This window comes from Crotalus tigris, unplaced genomic scaffold (genome assembly GCF_016545835.1).
Source record: "Crotalus tigris isolate CLP2741 ecotype Arizona unplaced genomic scaffold, ASM1654583v1 scf7180000017781.746583, whole genome shotgun sequence".
NCBI lineage: Eukaryota > Metazoa > Chordata > Lepidosauria > Squamata > Viperidae > Crotalus > Crotalus tigris.
In genome coordinates, this window is record NW_024096631.1 from 122,937 (window position 1) to 137,184 (window position 14,248).

At 37.1% G+C, this 14,248-nt stretch overlaps 1 protein-coding gene across 5 annotated transcripts in view; it reads right to left on the reverse strand.

Moving 5' to 3' along the window:
* PPARG (peroxisome proliferator activated receptor gamma) overlaps window positions 1–3,103 on the reverse strand; it is an 83,013-nt gene extending 79,910 nt beyond the window's left edge. The window contains exon 1 of one of the 5 annotated variants that reach the window (XM_039342237.1): window positions 3,035–3,103. Coding sequence is in view for 1 of the 5 variants with exons in the window: in XM_039342236.1 (XP_039198170.1) it covers window positions 584–674 (91 nt within the window). In the remaining 4 variants the exon portion in view is untranslated. Of the gene's footprint in view, window positions 1–141; window positions 284–583; window positions 2,400–2,419; window positions 2,442–2,582; window positions 2,789–3,034 lie in introns of those variants that run through there. The other 4 variants (XM_039342241.1, XM_039342242.1, XM_039342236.1 and 1 more) reach the window with 4 other exon arrangements.
* Between the last annotated feature and the right edge of the window lie 11,145 nt (window positions 3,104–14,248).

Consider the following 14,248-nt stretch of genomic DNA (forward strand, 5'->3'; position numbering starts at 1 on the left):
TCTGATTATTCTGTGTAATTTATGGCATATTATTTTGGAAAACATTAAGCATGGTTCTTTGGATGAATAAAAGAATCAAAGTTACATTTTAGGAATTCTGAAGACCAGGCTCATCCATGTATCAACTACACTTTTACTCACGTTTAAAACAAGTAGCTTTAGATTTTAGCTTCTGCAAACCATAGAATGAATGTCTTACAATCCTTTCTTCTACAATGTGTTGTAGTTATTTAACAAAGTTACCCCAGATACCAGGAATTTTTTTTCACAAAAATTGATTTTTTTCACTAAAAAAGATAAAAAAAAACATAATTGGTGTTCAGTGTCATGGAACATCATCCATCCCATATTGATGGTAAGGAAAGAGACCCAATTTTAAAGATAAGCTGATTATCTAAATCAGATGATAACTAAACATTGGGAATTATAATGAGAAACAACCAAGTTCTTTAGCCTAGACCTGAAATCTTGCATGTCTTTTGAGACTAACTTCTAAAAAAATATAGAGAAGACTAAATTATAACAAGGATTGGGATTAGGATATATGGAACATTAAAAAAAAAACAAATTTAACTCAAGGTACCTATTTTGCTGCCAAAACTGCATACAGCATTTTTTCCGTGCAAAGTTAACCTAAGTACAAAGAGGAAAAATCTAAAACAATGCACGGTCATGTATAAAAAAATTCACAAATGTCTATTTTTCCATTAATAACTGTGCTCAACTTAATTACATTATACTTACATTTATTTTATTGCAGACATACACTTAATTTTTTAAAAAAATAAATATTAGGTTTTATCAATATGGTAGTTTAGATACAAACATATCTGGAAATCAGAATAACTTTAAGCAATACATCAGAATGATTACTCCATAGAACGAACTTAATAAAAATGAGTTGAAAAGAAGCACTTTTTAACTGATGGGATAAGAGTCAGAATTATGTCCTAATAAACTTTTTTCACAGGCAACTTTAACATATACATTAAATACTTACAATTTAAATTACCTTTTTCTTATTAAAGGTCACTATGTAATAATGCACCCACCTGGGCAATTTAATGTCCAGAAGCATTGGGATTTCAACTCTCTGGTAAATCCCACTTCAACTGGAGTGCACCAGATTGAGTATCATTAATCTTTATGATCAAGATAACAACCTACACAACCTGTAATCACTGTCTGATTTTCCTTTCCCTTTTTCCCTCTTAGAAATAGCTTTCACTTATTGTACCACACACAGGAAAACAGCTAATCTTTTAAGTTTCACAAGTAAAAATTATTGTGGGTGTTATTAACATTTGACACTTATATCAAAAAGATGGTTCAAAGTTCACTATATAAAGGAAGTAGCTGTACCTTATATCATCACTTTCTAGCCCAATCCCTTCTCAGAACATTACACTGTATATATTTTAAAGGGAATCAGGGTTGAATTCTGAAATAATTATTGTCAAATTAATGCTCATTACTAAATTGGCTCTTTTATGACTTTCAGATATATTTGGTAAATTATTATCATTTTTGATATACCTCTATATATGATTTGGCTAGGGATGGAATTTATTTTATTTCAAACTATCACTGAAAGCAATTATGTGGAAATCCACACTCCATAAAAAGTGTTTCCTCAACTGATTACCAAAATGCTATCGCAGTATTAAATTATGACCCTGTTACCATGCTGGATCATAACTCACACATATTGCCTCAAAGTTACGACACTAACAGGAACTTGCAGCCTCTTAATGTTTAATGCCCTAAGGGAGAAATGTCAGTGGGAAACTTACAAAACACTCCTGCAGACTTGGGATATGACACCAAGGCATCATATATATTTCACAATCTATAATCTCTGTTGTGGAATGATTACACTTGAAACACTATTTATATTCTCTGTTGTGATTAGGAAGACTAAAAGAAAAAGTATGATTTATTTAAAATAAATTATCAGCACTTTTGGATTACTAAGTAAGTGTAACCCCGGGCCCATCATCTTGTCTTCATCCTGGCTACAGGTGCTTTAGGTTTTCCTATTATCAGAATATTCACAGCAGGCAATTTACCTAGGAAAAGCTAAAAGCTTAAGGGGATCTAGAGTACAATAAAGCCCTATGAAACTACTTCAGCAAACCCAGAAGGCGCCTATTAATGCCCATTCCTGCCCACTGGATTTTATTAGAAACTCAAATATAATTCCAGTTACTATCAACTTCTCCTTCCTCAAGATGTATTACTCAGACCTGATGCAAAGCAAACTGCACACCCATGCCTAAAGAAGCCGGGAAGCGTTTATCTCACTTTTTTTTTTTTACTAAAGACTTTCAAGTCAATATACATTTTTTAAAAAAACCTGCATATCACAAAAACCCTTTGCACCCCTTATCTGCATTCAGGCCTACTGGATTCCTTTTACCTGGGCAGAATTTTCCTCGTCTAGAGTCCAACTCCCCAGACTGACATACCCATTAACTATGAGTTAATAAGTTGTTGCGCGTGTGCTCACACGGGCATGGCTTTCCTACAGATGTCTCTCCTTCCCCCCTCACCGTCCCCCCCACCCGGACAGTAAGTCTTATCTTTCCAGAGCTCGCGCAGGGTAACCCCGTCCGGAAAGACTTCAGCTCCTTCTCCCGACCGCTCTCACAACCCCTATTCTGGAGAGGAACTCTCAAGAGGAAACCCAGCGCCTCCGACTCTGATAGGGAAGAAGACCTGTTCTTGCCTGGCTCGGCCCTCCTAGAGGTCCGTCCCCCAAAACAAACTTTCTTCTGCCTTTTTTGCGGCGCCAGCTCCTCTATTCCGATAGTTATCCCCCCCCCCGGTCCCAGCGCCTCTCCCGCAGCCTCCCCACTGCCGCTGGACCCAGACACGTGCCTCCCCGGACCGAGTTCCCCGAACGCCTCCTAGAGTTGCAGCGAGTGGCAGCCGCTACTGAGGCGGGCGGGCACTCTGGAATGCAGCCCGTGGCTCTCCCCTGTCCCGACGCGCCGCAAGAGGCTCCCGCTGCCTCTTTCGTTCCCGCACTGACCTGACGCTGTCAACGCAGCATGAGCAACGCTTCGGCTCTAGTGGCATGGGCTCCCCCGCCCGGCCCGTCCTATGGGCAGGCCCCGCCCCCTCGGTCCCGCGGCTCCACTTCCCGCCCTCCAGCCAACCTCCGCGTCCCACCCACCCGGGAGCGCCCCGAGCGCCGCGCTGGAGCCCGCCGGAGTCGCTATCTGCTTGCCGCTGGCCCCGAAAGGGGGCCGAGCCGGGCTCTGGGAAGTTGCGCTGTGAGCAAACGAGGGCATCAGGTGTCCAGCTCTCTGGATGCGCCGGGCGATTAATAACAGAGGGAGTCTCTTTTTCCAGAAAGAAAGTTCCACGTGCTGGCGAGGAACCCGGGAGAAAGTGCGCGCAATTTGAATACAGCCCTGTCAAAGGATAGGAGCGTGTGTGTGGAGGGGGGCTCCACGGCTGGTCTTGGGTTTGTATGTGTGTGAAAGCGCAACCTTTAACGAACCAGCCCATCTCTCGCTTTCCCACGTGCACATTTTCTCCACGCACTAGTTTTCCCATGGACAATCTTGCTTTCTGCCCCCATAAATAAATGTCGGAGTCAGTTTTAGGATTGTCCCAGTTAATCTACCCCAGATTTAGACGATCCGTCAATTTTGTAATTGCTTTCCTCTCAATAGAAAATGAAAAAAGAAAATAGGGAATATGTACTAATTTGCAAGTCACCCAGTCCTACTGGCTTTGTGGTCTTGTTCATCTGCAATTACATGACAATTTTAGCCAGAGGAATTCTAAATAAATCTGAGGAGGATTATTTTTTTAAAATCCATTAAAATTAGTTAAATTAATCAGCCATATAAATCACTTTGTTCTGTTGGTTTCAATGGGTGATTATAAACAAAAGTCTGCTTTTAATGGAAGTAACTTCCAGTGAATATTACTCCTAAATAAGTGTACCTTGAATTGCCGTTTTAGTCAAAATCATCTTTTCTTGATTATAGCTATTTTGTTATGAAGAGAAGTCATTATTTTATACATTGCTAATGAGTAATGTGTAAAATACAGGACTGAATTGTTTAATGAATTAATCATTTAAATTAGTTGGTTGAAAAACTTATAAAAAATCAGGATCAGGAATCCCTGCGCTTATTCAAGCCCTGGGCATCTCATGTCTGGACTACTGCAATGTCCTGTACATGGGGCTATCCTTGAAGAGTATTCAGATGGTGCAGAGTGAAGTGGTATGGCCAGCCTTTAGGTCCCTTAGAATAGCCCAGGTTATACTGCTGTTCCATAAGCTAAACTGGTGCTTCTGGGTGCAATTGAAGGTGTTGTTGATTATTACCTATAAAGCCCTGCATGGCATAGGTCCAGGTTATCTAAGGAACTGTCTCATCCCAATGGGATGGGCCTGCCCCTCCCACACTGGCAGAGGAGGCCCATTGCAGATCCCATCAGTCAAGGAATTTCAGCTGGCAGGGTCCAGGAGAAGAGCCTTCTCTGCTGTGGCTCTCGCCCTTTGGAACATCTTAACATCAGCGGTGAGACCTGCTCCCACTCTCCTGGCCTTCCATAAGGGCCTGAAACTCTGGCTCTGCTAGCTGGTTTGGGGCCCCAATGGGTTGTGCCTAATAGCAGATCCCACCTCATCCTCTGCCCACCTTGTTCTTTCCCTCCCCATCTTTTTATCATAGCTTATAATTTTATGCATATGAATTAATGCAAGGGCTTTGTTTTGATGGTCTCTTTACTTTTGTGTAGGATGAATGGAATTTTCTAAGGTAATATTTTTATGGCATGTCTAAATTAGATTAAAAAATATTGGTTTTTATAGAAATGTATGTAAATGAGAGCCAATGTGATACAATGTTAAGGGGAATGATGACTTGGAAGTTGTTGCCTACTCACAACCAGAGAAACTCTCTGGATGACTCACACTCTTATCAGTCCAACCTACAGTATCTCACAATTTATCTATTGGGGAAACTAGGAGGAGGAGCATTGTGCATGCTGCCTTGAGCAGTTGAATGAAAGATGGAACATAAAAATATGGTCCAAATGAATGAAATATACTACTTTAGGAATTTGCTTCAAAGTCATGATGAATTATTTAAGATCTCTTCACCAACTGGCAGGAATGCCAGTAAAATAACTGTACAAAGTTAGCTTTTTCCTCTGAAACGTTAAGATTAGCACATCAAATCTTGGTAAAATTGTAGTTGCTGTGTTAGAGTGGTCACTGACTGCAATGTTTTTACTTAGATCATGCTTACTTAGTTTCATAGCACTTGTTGCAAATTAATAAAAAAGGTTGCAGATTTATAGTGCAGTCTTATAGATGTGGAAGTAAGCTTCTTTGTGTCAAATGGCTAAGTATCCTAGTTAACAGTATTTTTTTTAAAAAATATTCTTTATCATAAAGACTTATTAATAAGGAAATTAGAAAGAAAATTGATTTTTTTAACTAAGTAAAAGCGTTTAAAAATTAGTTTCAGTATTATAAATACTATTATATCTGAGCTAAATATGAATTTATAAACTTACTAACATTTTAAGACAAATAAATATGATCCATGTGAAACTTTATATCAATAGAAAATAAATTTAATTTCTCATTTACTCCCATAATTCTTGGGAGTAAATAAATATTCTGAAAATTGATTACTGTATTAAACTATATTTCCAATAAATTATGATAGGCAGAGAATTAATAATTTAAAGACCATAAAGGTAATAAGCTAGATATGGGCACCTTTGCAACCTTGTATTTACTAAAAATTTTCACTTGATGCAATAAATAAAATGCACTTAGTGTTTGTATCTGATGAAAATGTGAGTAGCTGAAATCCTATGGAGAACTGTTTTTAGAAAGACCCATTAAATTCAATGTGTTTTTCTTCCAATGCTGTAACTACATATGTTGGAATAGGCATTTGTATACATTTGCCATGCATAGGGTTGCATAGAAATCCAACTGATCTTTAGAAATCAACTTTACATAGCATAATGTAGCAGGATTGTACTAAGCAGCCACCATCTTCTTTTATATGCAGTCACTTAGGCACATTTTTTTAATCATTTACTTAGTTATTTAGCTGAATTAACAGAACATAGAGCAATGTATATTTTAAAAGTTATGTTTTTGTTTTCCAGTTTCTACTTGTGTTGTCGCTGCTCCCTTGTAGGTTTCAATAAATTTAATAAAACTGGCAGATACTATATTTTATAGGTCTTATTCTTTTACACATAGATTCCATGACTGTATTTTGCAGCTAAAAAATTATGCTCCTCAGAATCACCTTACTCATGGAAGTAAGCTTCTTCTATTAACCATTTGGTAATACTTTATGGAAATTCACCTCAAGAATATTGGGGGAAAAAACCCCTTGATCTATGGATAATTTCTTGCCACTAATTTCAATATTTTCAAGCTATTCCACATACATGTGTATCCAAGCTCATAAAATTCTCTAGAAGAATCAAAACATTTTCCTATCCCTTTTTTTTTTTCTCCTGATCAAAGATCACAAATTAGGATGGCTGCAGTAATCTCAGTACCAAATCCAGTTAAGAATTACACTGATATGAACTGAGACCATCATTCCATACAGAAGCTGGAATGAAATCTAGAAAGTTTATTTGAGGGATTTGTATTTTATAAATAATGATTCACAGAGCAGAAAGATCGGATCAGGAAGGATTACAAGAGAGTAAGCAGGCACATAATGGGAAATACACATTAAAAGAAATGCATTGGTGCCAATAGCTACAAGCATACTTTGCGAATACCTTCTCCCCCCCCCCCCCCGGTATATTAGTTACTTCTTCGGTTAGTGATAGAGTTGCTAGTCCCTGTAATGTGAAAAACAATATAATAAACCAAGGCTAAATCATAATTGCATTTAAATTCTCAGTATGATTTTAAGATAGGCTTGGGTATAATGCTCAAGAGAAAAAAATACCAGCTTTTCAAGTCCTTACAGCAGGTCAACAGGTCAGAGCATGCTGTGGAAGGCATGTAGTTCTAAAAGATGGGCACAACAGGAAAGATATGTCTCCTGGATCCATCCAGCTGAAATTGTATCACAGAAAGGACTCCAAGCATTCCCTTTCTGTCAAGATCGCGTGAAAATTGGCAATTGGAGGTAAGCAGCCTGACAAATATCCCAACCCTATGCCATGAAGGGCTTTACAGATCATAAACATTTCCTCGAATTACACCCAAGGAAACCAGTGCAGCTTGCAGATGGCTTGAGTAGTTATGGGTCTACCATAGTACATCAATGCAATACCATTACTTTACAAATTGTACCGGCTTCCTACAGGCATATAGTGCAATTCACTGTGCTGGGTATCAGCTTTTAAATTCTAAAAGTGTTGAAGCATTTCTGATGCTCCAGTACATTTTCCCCTTTCTGTACATTTTGGATATGCACTACATGCACCTCCTTTGAGATTATTGATGCCCAAATGCATTCACATAAATTTAGCTAATGTGGAAATCAATGTTGCTTTTCATCAGCCCACAATCTACTAGGTTACTAGAGAATTATAAGCAGGCAAATCAGGGAGTGGTAACCATGAGATAACAGCAGAGACAACCGATTCTTCAGGTTCAGGCTTTACAGCTCTAGCTCAAAGAAAGTCCATAGCCACAGGGCTGGGAGCCCCTCCTTTCTTTGCACAACCCTCTTATCAAGAAAACTAACTGTGTGCATTGCAACTGGTAATACACTGTCCAAAATGGGAGTGCACTGCAGAAATGAACTGGTTAACTTACATAATACCGTCAGCTATGAAACTATTTCTTTATAAAGGAATAAGTAAGTAATGAAAAAAAAAAGGCCAGATCCAGTTTTGACATGCTGCAAAGAAGCCATCTCACCCAAGCCCAGTGGGCTCTATTTTACATGTATTTACATCCTTGGGCTAGGTTCAGCCTATCAAGCAACCTGTATGAAAAGCTAAACTCTCCTAATTTTGCTAACATTCATAGCTAATGGGAATGGCCTTTAAAAAGAAATCCATAAATTGTTTCATTGTCCAAACAAAAGAATAGCTCTAGATATTTTGAATGGAAGTAGAACGGCTTCTTGTGTAGATGTATTAAAATAAACAGATGAGAGAGGGTTTTTTTTTATTACAGCAATACGAACTAACTAATAAAAGATTTCTACTTTGGAATAGATAAGAGAATGGATATGGCTGTAAGTTATAAAAGAATGACTGCTCTATTCTTGGCTGGGGAAAAAACAGTGGATCAGTTTACCAGATGCTTCAATGGAAGCTGGTTGAATTCACTGGGAATTGTTTACAACATTTCTAGCCACCATAATAATGCAAGACACTCTGGAAAATTACGTAGCTGTGCAACTGTGCGCAGTCCAACTTTTAGCAACAATGAGCTTTGTGTATAATTATTTCCTATAGTGTAACCATGATTAGTTCATCCTAAAAAACAGACTTATTGGAAATTTGGAACACTATAATCCACTTTCACAGCAACTAAATAAAGAAGCTATAATTATGGAATTATTATGTCTCGGACAAAAATAAATCTGATGATGGCTTTTGGATGAACTAGAGTGCAATATACGTTTGGTAATTTAATTAAGTTAGTGCTCCTCCTGCACTAACCCTCACTTGTATAGTGTGGAAACTGCACAGCATTCCAAAAAACAGAGGTGGGGTTAGAAGACTATCATGGAAGGACAGGAAACTCTTGAATGAGTTAAAAATGTAAGCACAACAATCAACAAAAGAAAGAATTGGCAATCCAACTGGCACCTGGTTCCTGGACCAGAAGTCCAAGTCCGAATTATATTTCAGTGTTTTAAAGAAACGTGTAGGTATTTCAGATCTCTTTCCTGAATCTTTCATAAAATATTGGGGACTGAGTACAATATAATATCAGAAAATTAGAGAAGAGCAAATGTTCTTATTGTCCAAAAAGGAGAAAAGGATAATTAGAGGGTAATTAGAGTATCCACTCCAAATGGCTCTTGAATGGTTTATAAAGCAATCTGAATAGTTAGAAAATAGTATTGTTTGACATGAATAAGGATAAGTTTATGCTGTTTATAAGTTTCGTAATAAATCATGCCAAATCAACCTGATCACTTTTTTTTTTTGATAGAGTGACCTCAGCAAAATGGAAAGAAATTTCAGGAAAGCATTTGACAAAATTTCCCATGAAGAAGAGAAGTTGGTGAAATAGGAGCAACACTATGCTACCATTGTGTGTTTGAGAAAACTTGAGAATGCCATAGACAACCAAGAAAACAAGCAAATGGATCATTAAATAAATCAACTAGAGTTTTCATTTGAGGAACAAATGACCAGCTTCACGTTATCCTATTTTAGACTTACTAGGTAAAGACCTAAGTCTCTGGACAAGACCCTAATGCTGGGAAAGATAGAAAGAAAGTGAAGAAATGACCAGCAGCAAGGTAGACATACTCAGTTACAGTGACATGGGAGCACTGTTGGAAAACCTGAAATTTAGGGACGGATCATTATGAAGAAAATATATGTGGTTGTTGAAAGTTAACACAAACTTGAGGGCACATAACCCTCAACCAATGCTTATTTTCTTGCAATCCCTTCTTCTCCAATCTCTCTGCTTTGTGAGGGGGAAGAAGAAAAAACTGGATGAGGCAATGGAGAGATGGCCTATAGAGATTGCCTGTTTTTTTCCCCCTTTTCCCTGCTTAAAAGGACAGAATTTGCTTAAACTAAAAAGTGGTGGTGGGGGGAACAAGCATACCAATCTCTTCTGTGCCTGACCTGTTTTTTTTTTTTAAGTTTTTTTATTGATTTTTTTAATACAATTCAAAAGTACTTATTGAACAAGCATGTTGTCTGAGTTTATCATTCACTAATACAAATTGAATTCCTAATCCCTTATTCTTTTTTCCAGCCATTGATAAAATAAGTCCCAAGTTTGAAAATATTCTGTTTCTTCTTTTTCTTTCAACTTCAGAGTAAGTCTGTCCATTTCTGCACAATCTAGTATTTTTTTAATTATTTCTTCCTCTGCTAGTATTTCTTCATTTTTCCCATATTGTGCAAATATGATTATTGCTGCTGTTATCATATGTAAAATCAAGTATATACTTTGTTTGTCAAGCTTTTCTGGCATTGTACCTATTAAAAAAAGTTCAGGTTTAAAATCTACATGTTTAGCCAAGCATGTATTTTTGTCCAATATCTCTTTGCTTTAACACATGTCCACCACACATGATAATAAGTACCTGACTTGTTATTACATTTTCAATATCTATCTGACATATTTTAATCATTTTTGCTAGTCTTGCTGGTGGCAAATGCCATCTATAAAACATTTTATATAAGTTTTCTTTGTAAAAATTGACAATGTCAATGTATAATTTCTTTCCCATAAATTTTGCCATTTCTGTAAATCTATATTGTATCCAAAATTCTTTGCCCATGTTATCATTGTTTCTTTTACTTGTTTATTTTCCATTTTCAAATTCAATAAAAAGTTATACATTTTCGTAATTAATTTCTCATCAGAGGATAATAATATCTGATCAAACAAGGTCTGCTTTTTATAAAATCTGTACAGTTTAACATCTTTGTCATGTCTCACTTGCATTTGTAAATATGCCCACCATGATAGATCAATACCCTGATTTTCCATCTCTTGTATAGATTTTAAATTCCTTTCAGAGTTTAGAATATCTTTATATGTCCATATTTTCTCAAGACTGACTAAATTTGGATGTACAAATGCTTCCTTTGTTGAGACCCATCTGGAATTTTCAAGTATATTTTACCTTTTATTTTTTCAATGTTAATAATAATCCATTTCTGATATAGTAGTTTTGAAAATATTTATGAATTTTATTTTTCCCATACGATAAGAAAGCATGCCAACCGAATTGTAAGACATGTCCCTCCAAGTACAACAATCTTTTATTTCTAAGAGTTATCCATTCTTTTACCCATGTTAGTACTGATGCTTGATAATATAAAACCCACTCTGATAAGCCAAAACCTCCATTTTCCTTAGCTTCTTGTAACATTTTCAATTTAATTCTGGCTTTCTTTCCTTGGCAAATGAATTTTAAAATTAGAGAATTTAGATCATCAAATAATTTTTTCTCCAGTTTTATAGGTATTATTTGAAATAAAAACAATATTTTTGATAATATATTTATTTTCACCATAGCAATTCTTCCTAACATCGACAGTTGCAAGTTTTTCCATTTTTCCAAGTCAAATTTTATTTGATTCAGTAATTTTATAGAATTATCTTCCTTTATCATTGAACATCTTGCTGTCAGGTATATTCCCAAATATTTATCCTTTTTGACTATTTGTAATTCTATTTTTTCTGACATTTGTTGTTGTTGTTTGTTTATCTCTAAAATTTTTAACTATCACTTTGTTTTTTTTCTCTGTTTATCTTCAGTCCACTATCTCTCCAAACTGTTCTATCTTTTCTAATAATTTAGGAATCATCTCTAAAGTTTATCTAGGATGAATACCAAGTTATCTGCAAATGCTTGCAATTTATAAGTTTCACCTTTTATTTCTAGTCCTTTAATTTCTGGGCCTTGTCTAATATTTCTACTTAAAACTTCCAAAGTTAAAATAAATAACAATGGAGATAGTGGACATCCTTGTCTTGTACCTTTTCTTATGTTGAAATTCTCTATATAAACTCCATTTACAATCACTTTTGCTGTTTGTTTGTGATATATTGTTGTAATCATATTTATAAAGTTTTGTCCAAAGTCCATATTTTTAGTTGTTGAGTCATAAATTGCCAGGAAACATTATCAAATGTCTTTTGAGCATCTAGAACAGATATGTCAAACTCATGATGTCATGTGATGTTGCACAATTATCGGGATGGTTTTGCCGTTGCCGGCAATGGGGTAGGCCCAGCTTCCGGATGATGTGTCCAGCCCCGTGGAGTGGCAGTTTCACACCCCTGATCTAGAAATACTAATGCCAATTGTTTCCTGGATGCATTTCATAATATTCCAATATGTCCATTATAACTCTTAAGAGTTATAATGTGCCTGACCTGTTTTTTCTTCCTCCCTTTGCAAAGTGGAGAAATTGGATAGGAAGGGATTACAAGAGAATAAGCAGACAAAGGGGAATACACCATTTGTATAGCACATTTATGGCTCCCATACCTGAGTATGCCTCTGGCTACTGGTGCCACTGCATCCTTTTCAATGTATTTTGATGTATTCCCCATTGTCTGCTTGCAAACTCTTTTGTAATCCCTTTCTCTCTAAGAATGTAAATACTGTACAAATATTAACTCTCTTCTTACTAGTTATCCCAGTGCTGGAGAGAGGCTTCCAAATGGCAGGGGAGTTGCTGTCTATGACGACTTCCCCAGATACTTCCCCAGATGCCTCTCCTGATATTATTTAGGAGGAGGATGAACCAGTCCCAGGCACACCAGGAGGGAAGTTGGCCAATGGCTCCAAGGCAGGGGCTGCAAGTCCAAGTGAGGGGGAATGGTTGATGGGAGAGAAATTGGGCAAGTAGCCAGCTGAGATTGATTTGGCTGAAGCACAGCTGTAGTAAGACAGTCCCAAGGCTTCAGGTGGGAAAAGCACACAGCTGCAGCTGGTCAGTGATGAGGAAGAACTCATTCTGCACCTGATCCTAGAATACATAGGGCAGAGAAAAGGCAGGAGGAGCAAAGCTGAGCCTGACTACTTGTGAGGAGACAGCCTCATCCCTCTTGATGGGCTGCATCAGAAGTTGGCTATTTAGCACATCAGACAGATGGAGATGATGCTGGGTAGAATGTATTCATTTCCTAACTGCATGTTTTCTGATTGTTGTGATTCCTACCTTGCTTTGGATTGACACTGGGCCTTGATTTTGGATTGTGCCCTGTGAACTCTGGACTTTTCTTGTCTTGTGAACCCTCTTATGCTGTGGATTTAATTTTGCTTGGTGGATTTATCTTGTTTGGGAAACTTTCAAGTACCTTGTGGACTCATTGGCCATCACTCTGTAGATTAGCATTGGCCTGCTTTTGGTTGGACTTAATTGGGACAGTTCTGGGTTTCTGGTGAAGGGAATTGCTGGGGAATATTAATAAACCCACTAAACTACTGTTATGTGTTTGAGTGGGATAGCACACAGTCACATGATTTTCCATTTAGTAACCACTTTGCTTAATGACAGCTACTGATTCCAGTTATGGTTGTTAAAAGAGAACTACCGGTAATGTAGTTGCAAATGAAGCAAGCACAGTGTGAAATTGCATAAAACTAGATTCAAGATAATTCATCATCCCTGTCTATTCCACATTAGTCATGCCCTATCTAGAATTGTCTGTCCAATGTTGGGCACTGTATTTTAGGTAGGACAGTGACAAACCAGAGCATGTGCAGAAGAGCGAACAACTAAAGCAATTTGAAACCTGGAAAGAAAAAATTATGAGAAACAATTGGAGGGAAAGAATATGTTTAACCTGGAGTAAAGATATATGATAGCACATGTCACAAGGGAGACAAGGTAGCATGGTTTAGAGTTGTTCTAGAGCAGGAGTGTCAAACTGCTGGCCCACAGGCCGGTTGCATCATGCAGAGGCCGCGCCTACCCCAGCTCCGGCAATGCAAAAAAAGTTGCGATATATCACAACACATCACGTGACACAGTGAGTTTGACACACATGTTCTAGAGGACAGACCAAGAATCAGTGAGCTTAAATGCTACAGAATCAATTTTCAGTTGCAGATGAAAAAAAAATGCTGAATAATAAAAGATGTTCAAGCATGGAAGAGAAAGGTAGTGGACTCTCCTTAAATGGAGATGGATGGCAAACTGTAGTAATTGATTCCTGTACTTGGCAGGGTTGGACTAGATGATTTGAATACAATTTTATTACTCTAAATGGGTAAATCTGTATAGAGCTGCTGTAGTCAGTTGCTGTGGGAAAATCAAGTTTAATGCACATCAGCAACATCTGTACACTATATTCATCCTAGCTGAACAAACAGTATTTTTTATAAGAAGATAGTTTACAGATATTGAGCAAAAGTTCATGATGACTCTGAGTATCTAAAGATAATTATTTCTAAATTTGGATTAGTTTCATGTAGAAAATGAAAGTAAAAGATTGCCTTTTTCCTTCTTAAATACCCCACTTCCATTTTCTAATTAATTACTCTGATATTTCCCATTGTGTCTTCCTATAAATTTTCTTCTTACAGCCTGCAAATTTAATAGGTATAAATCA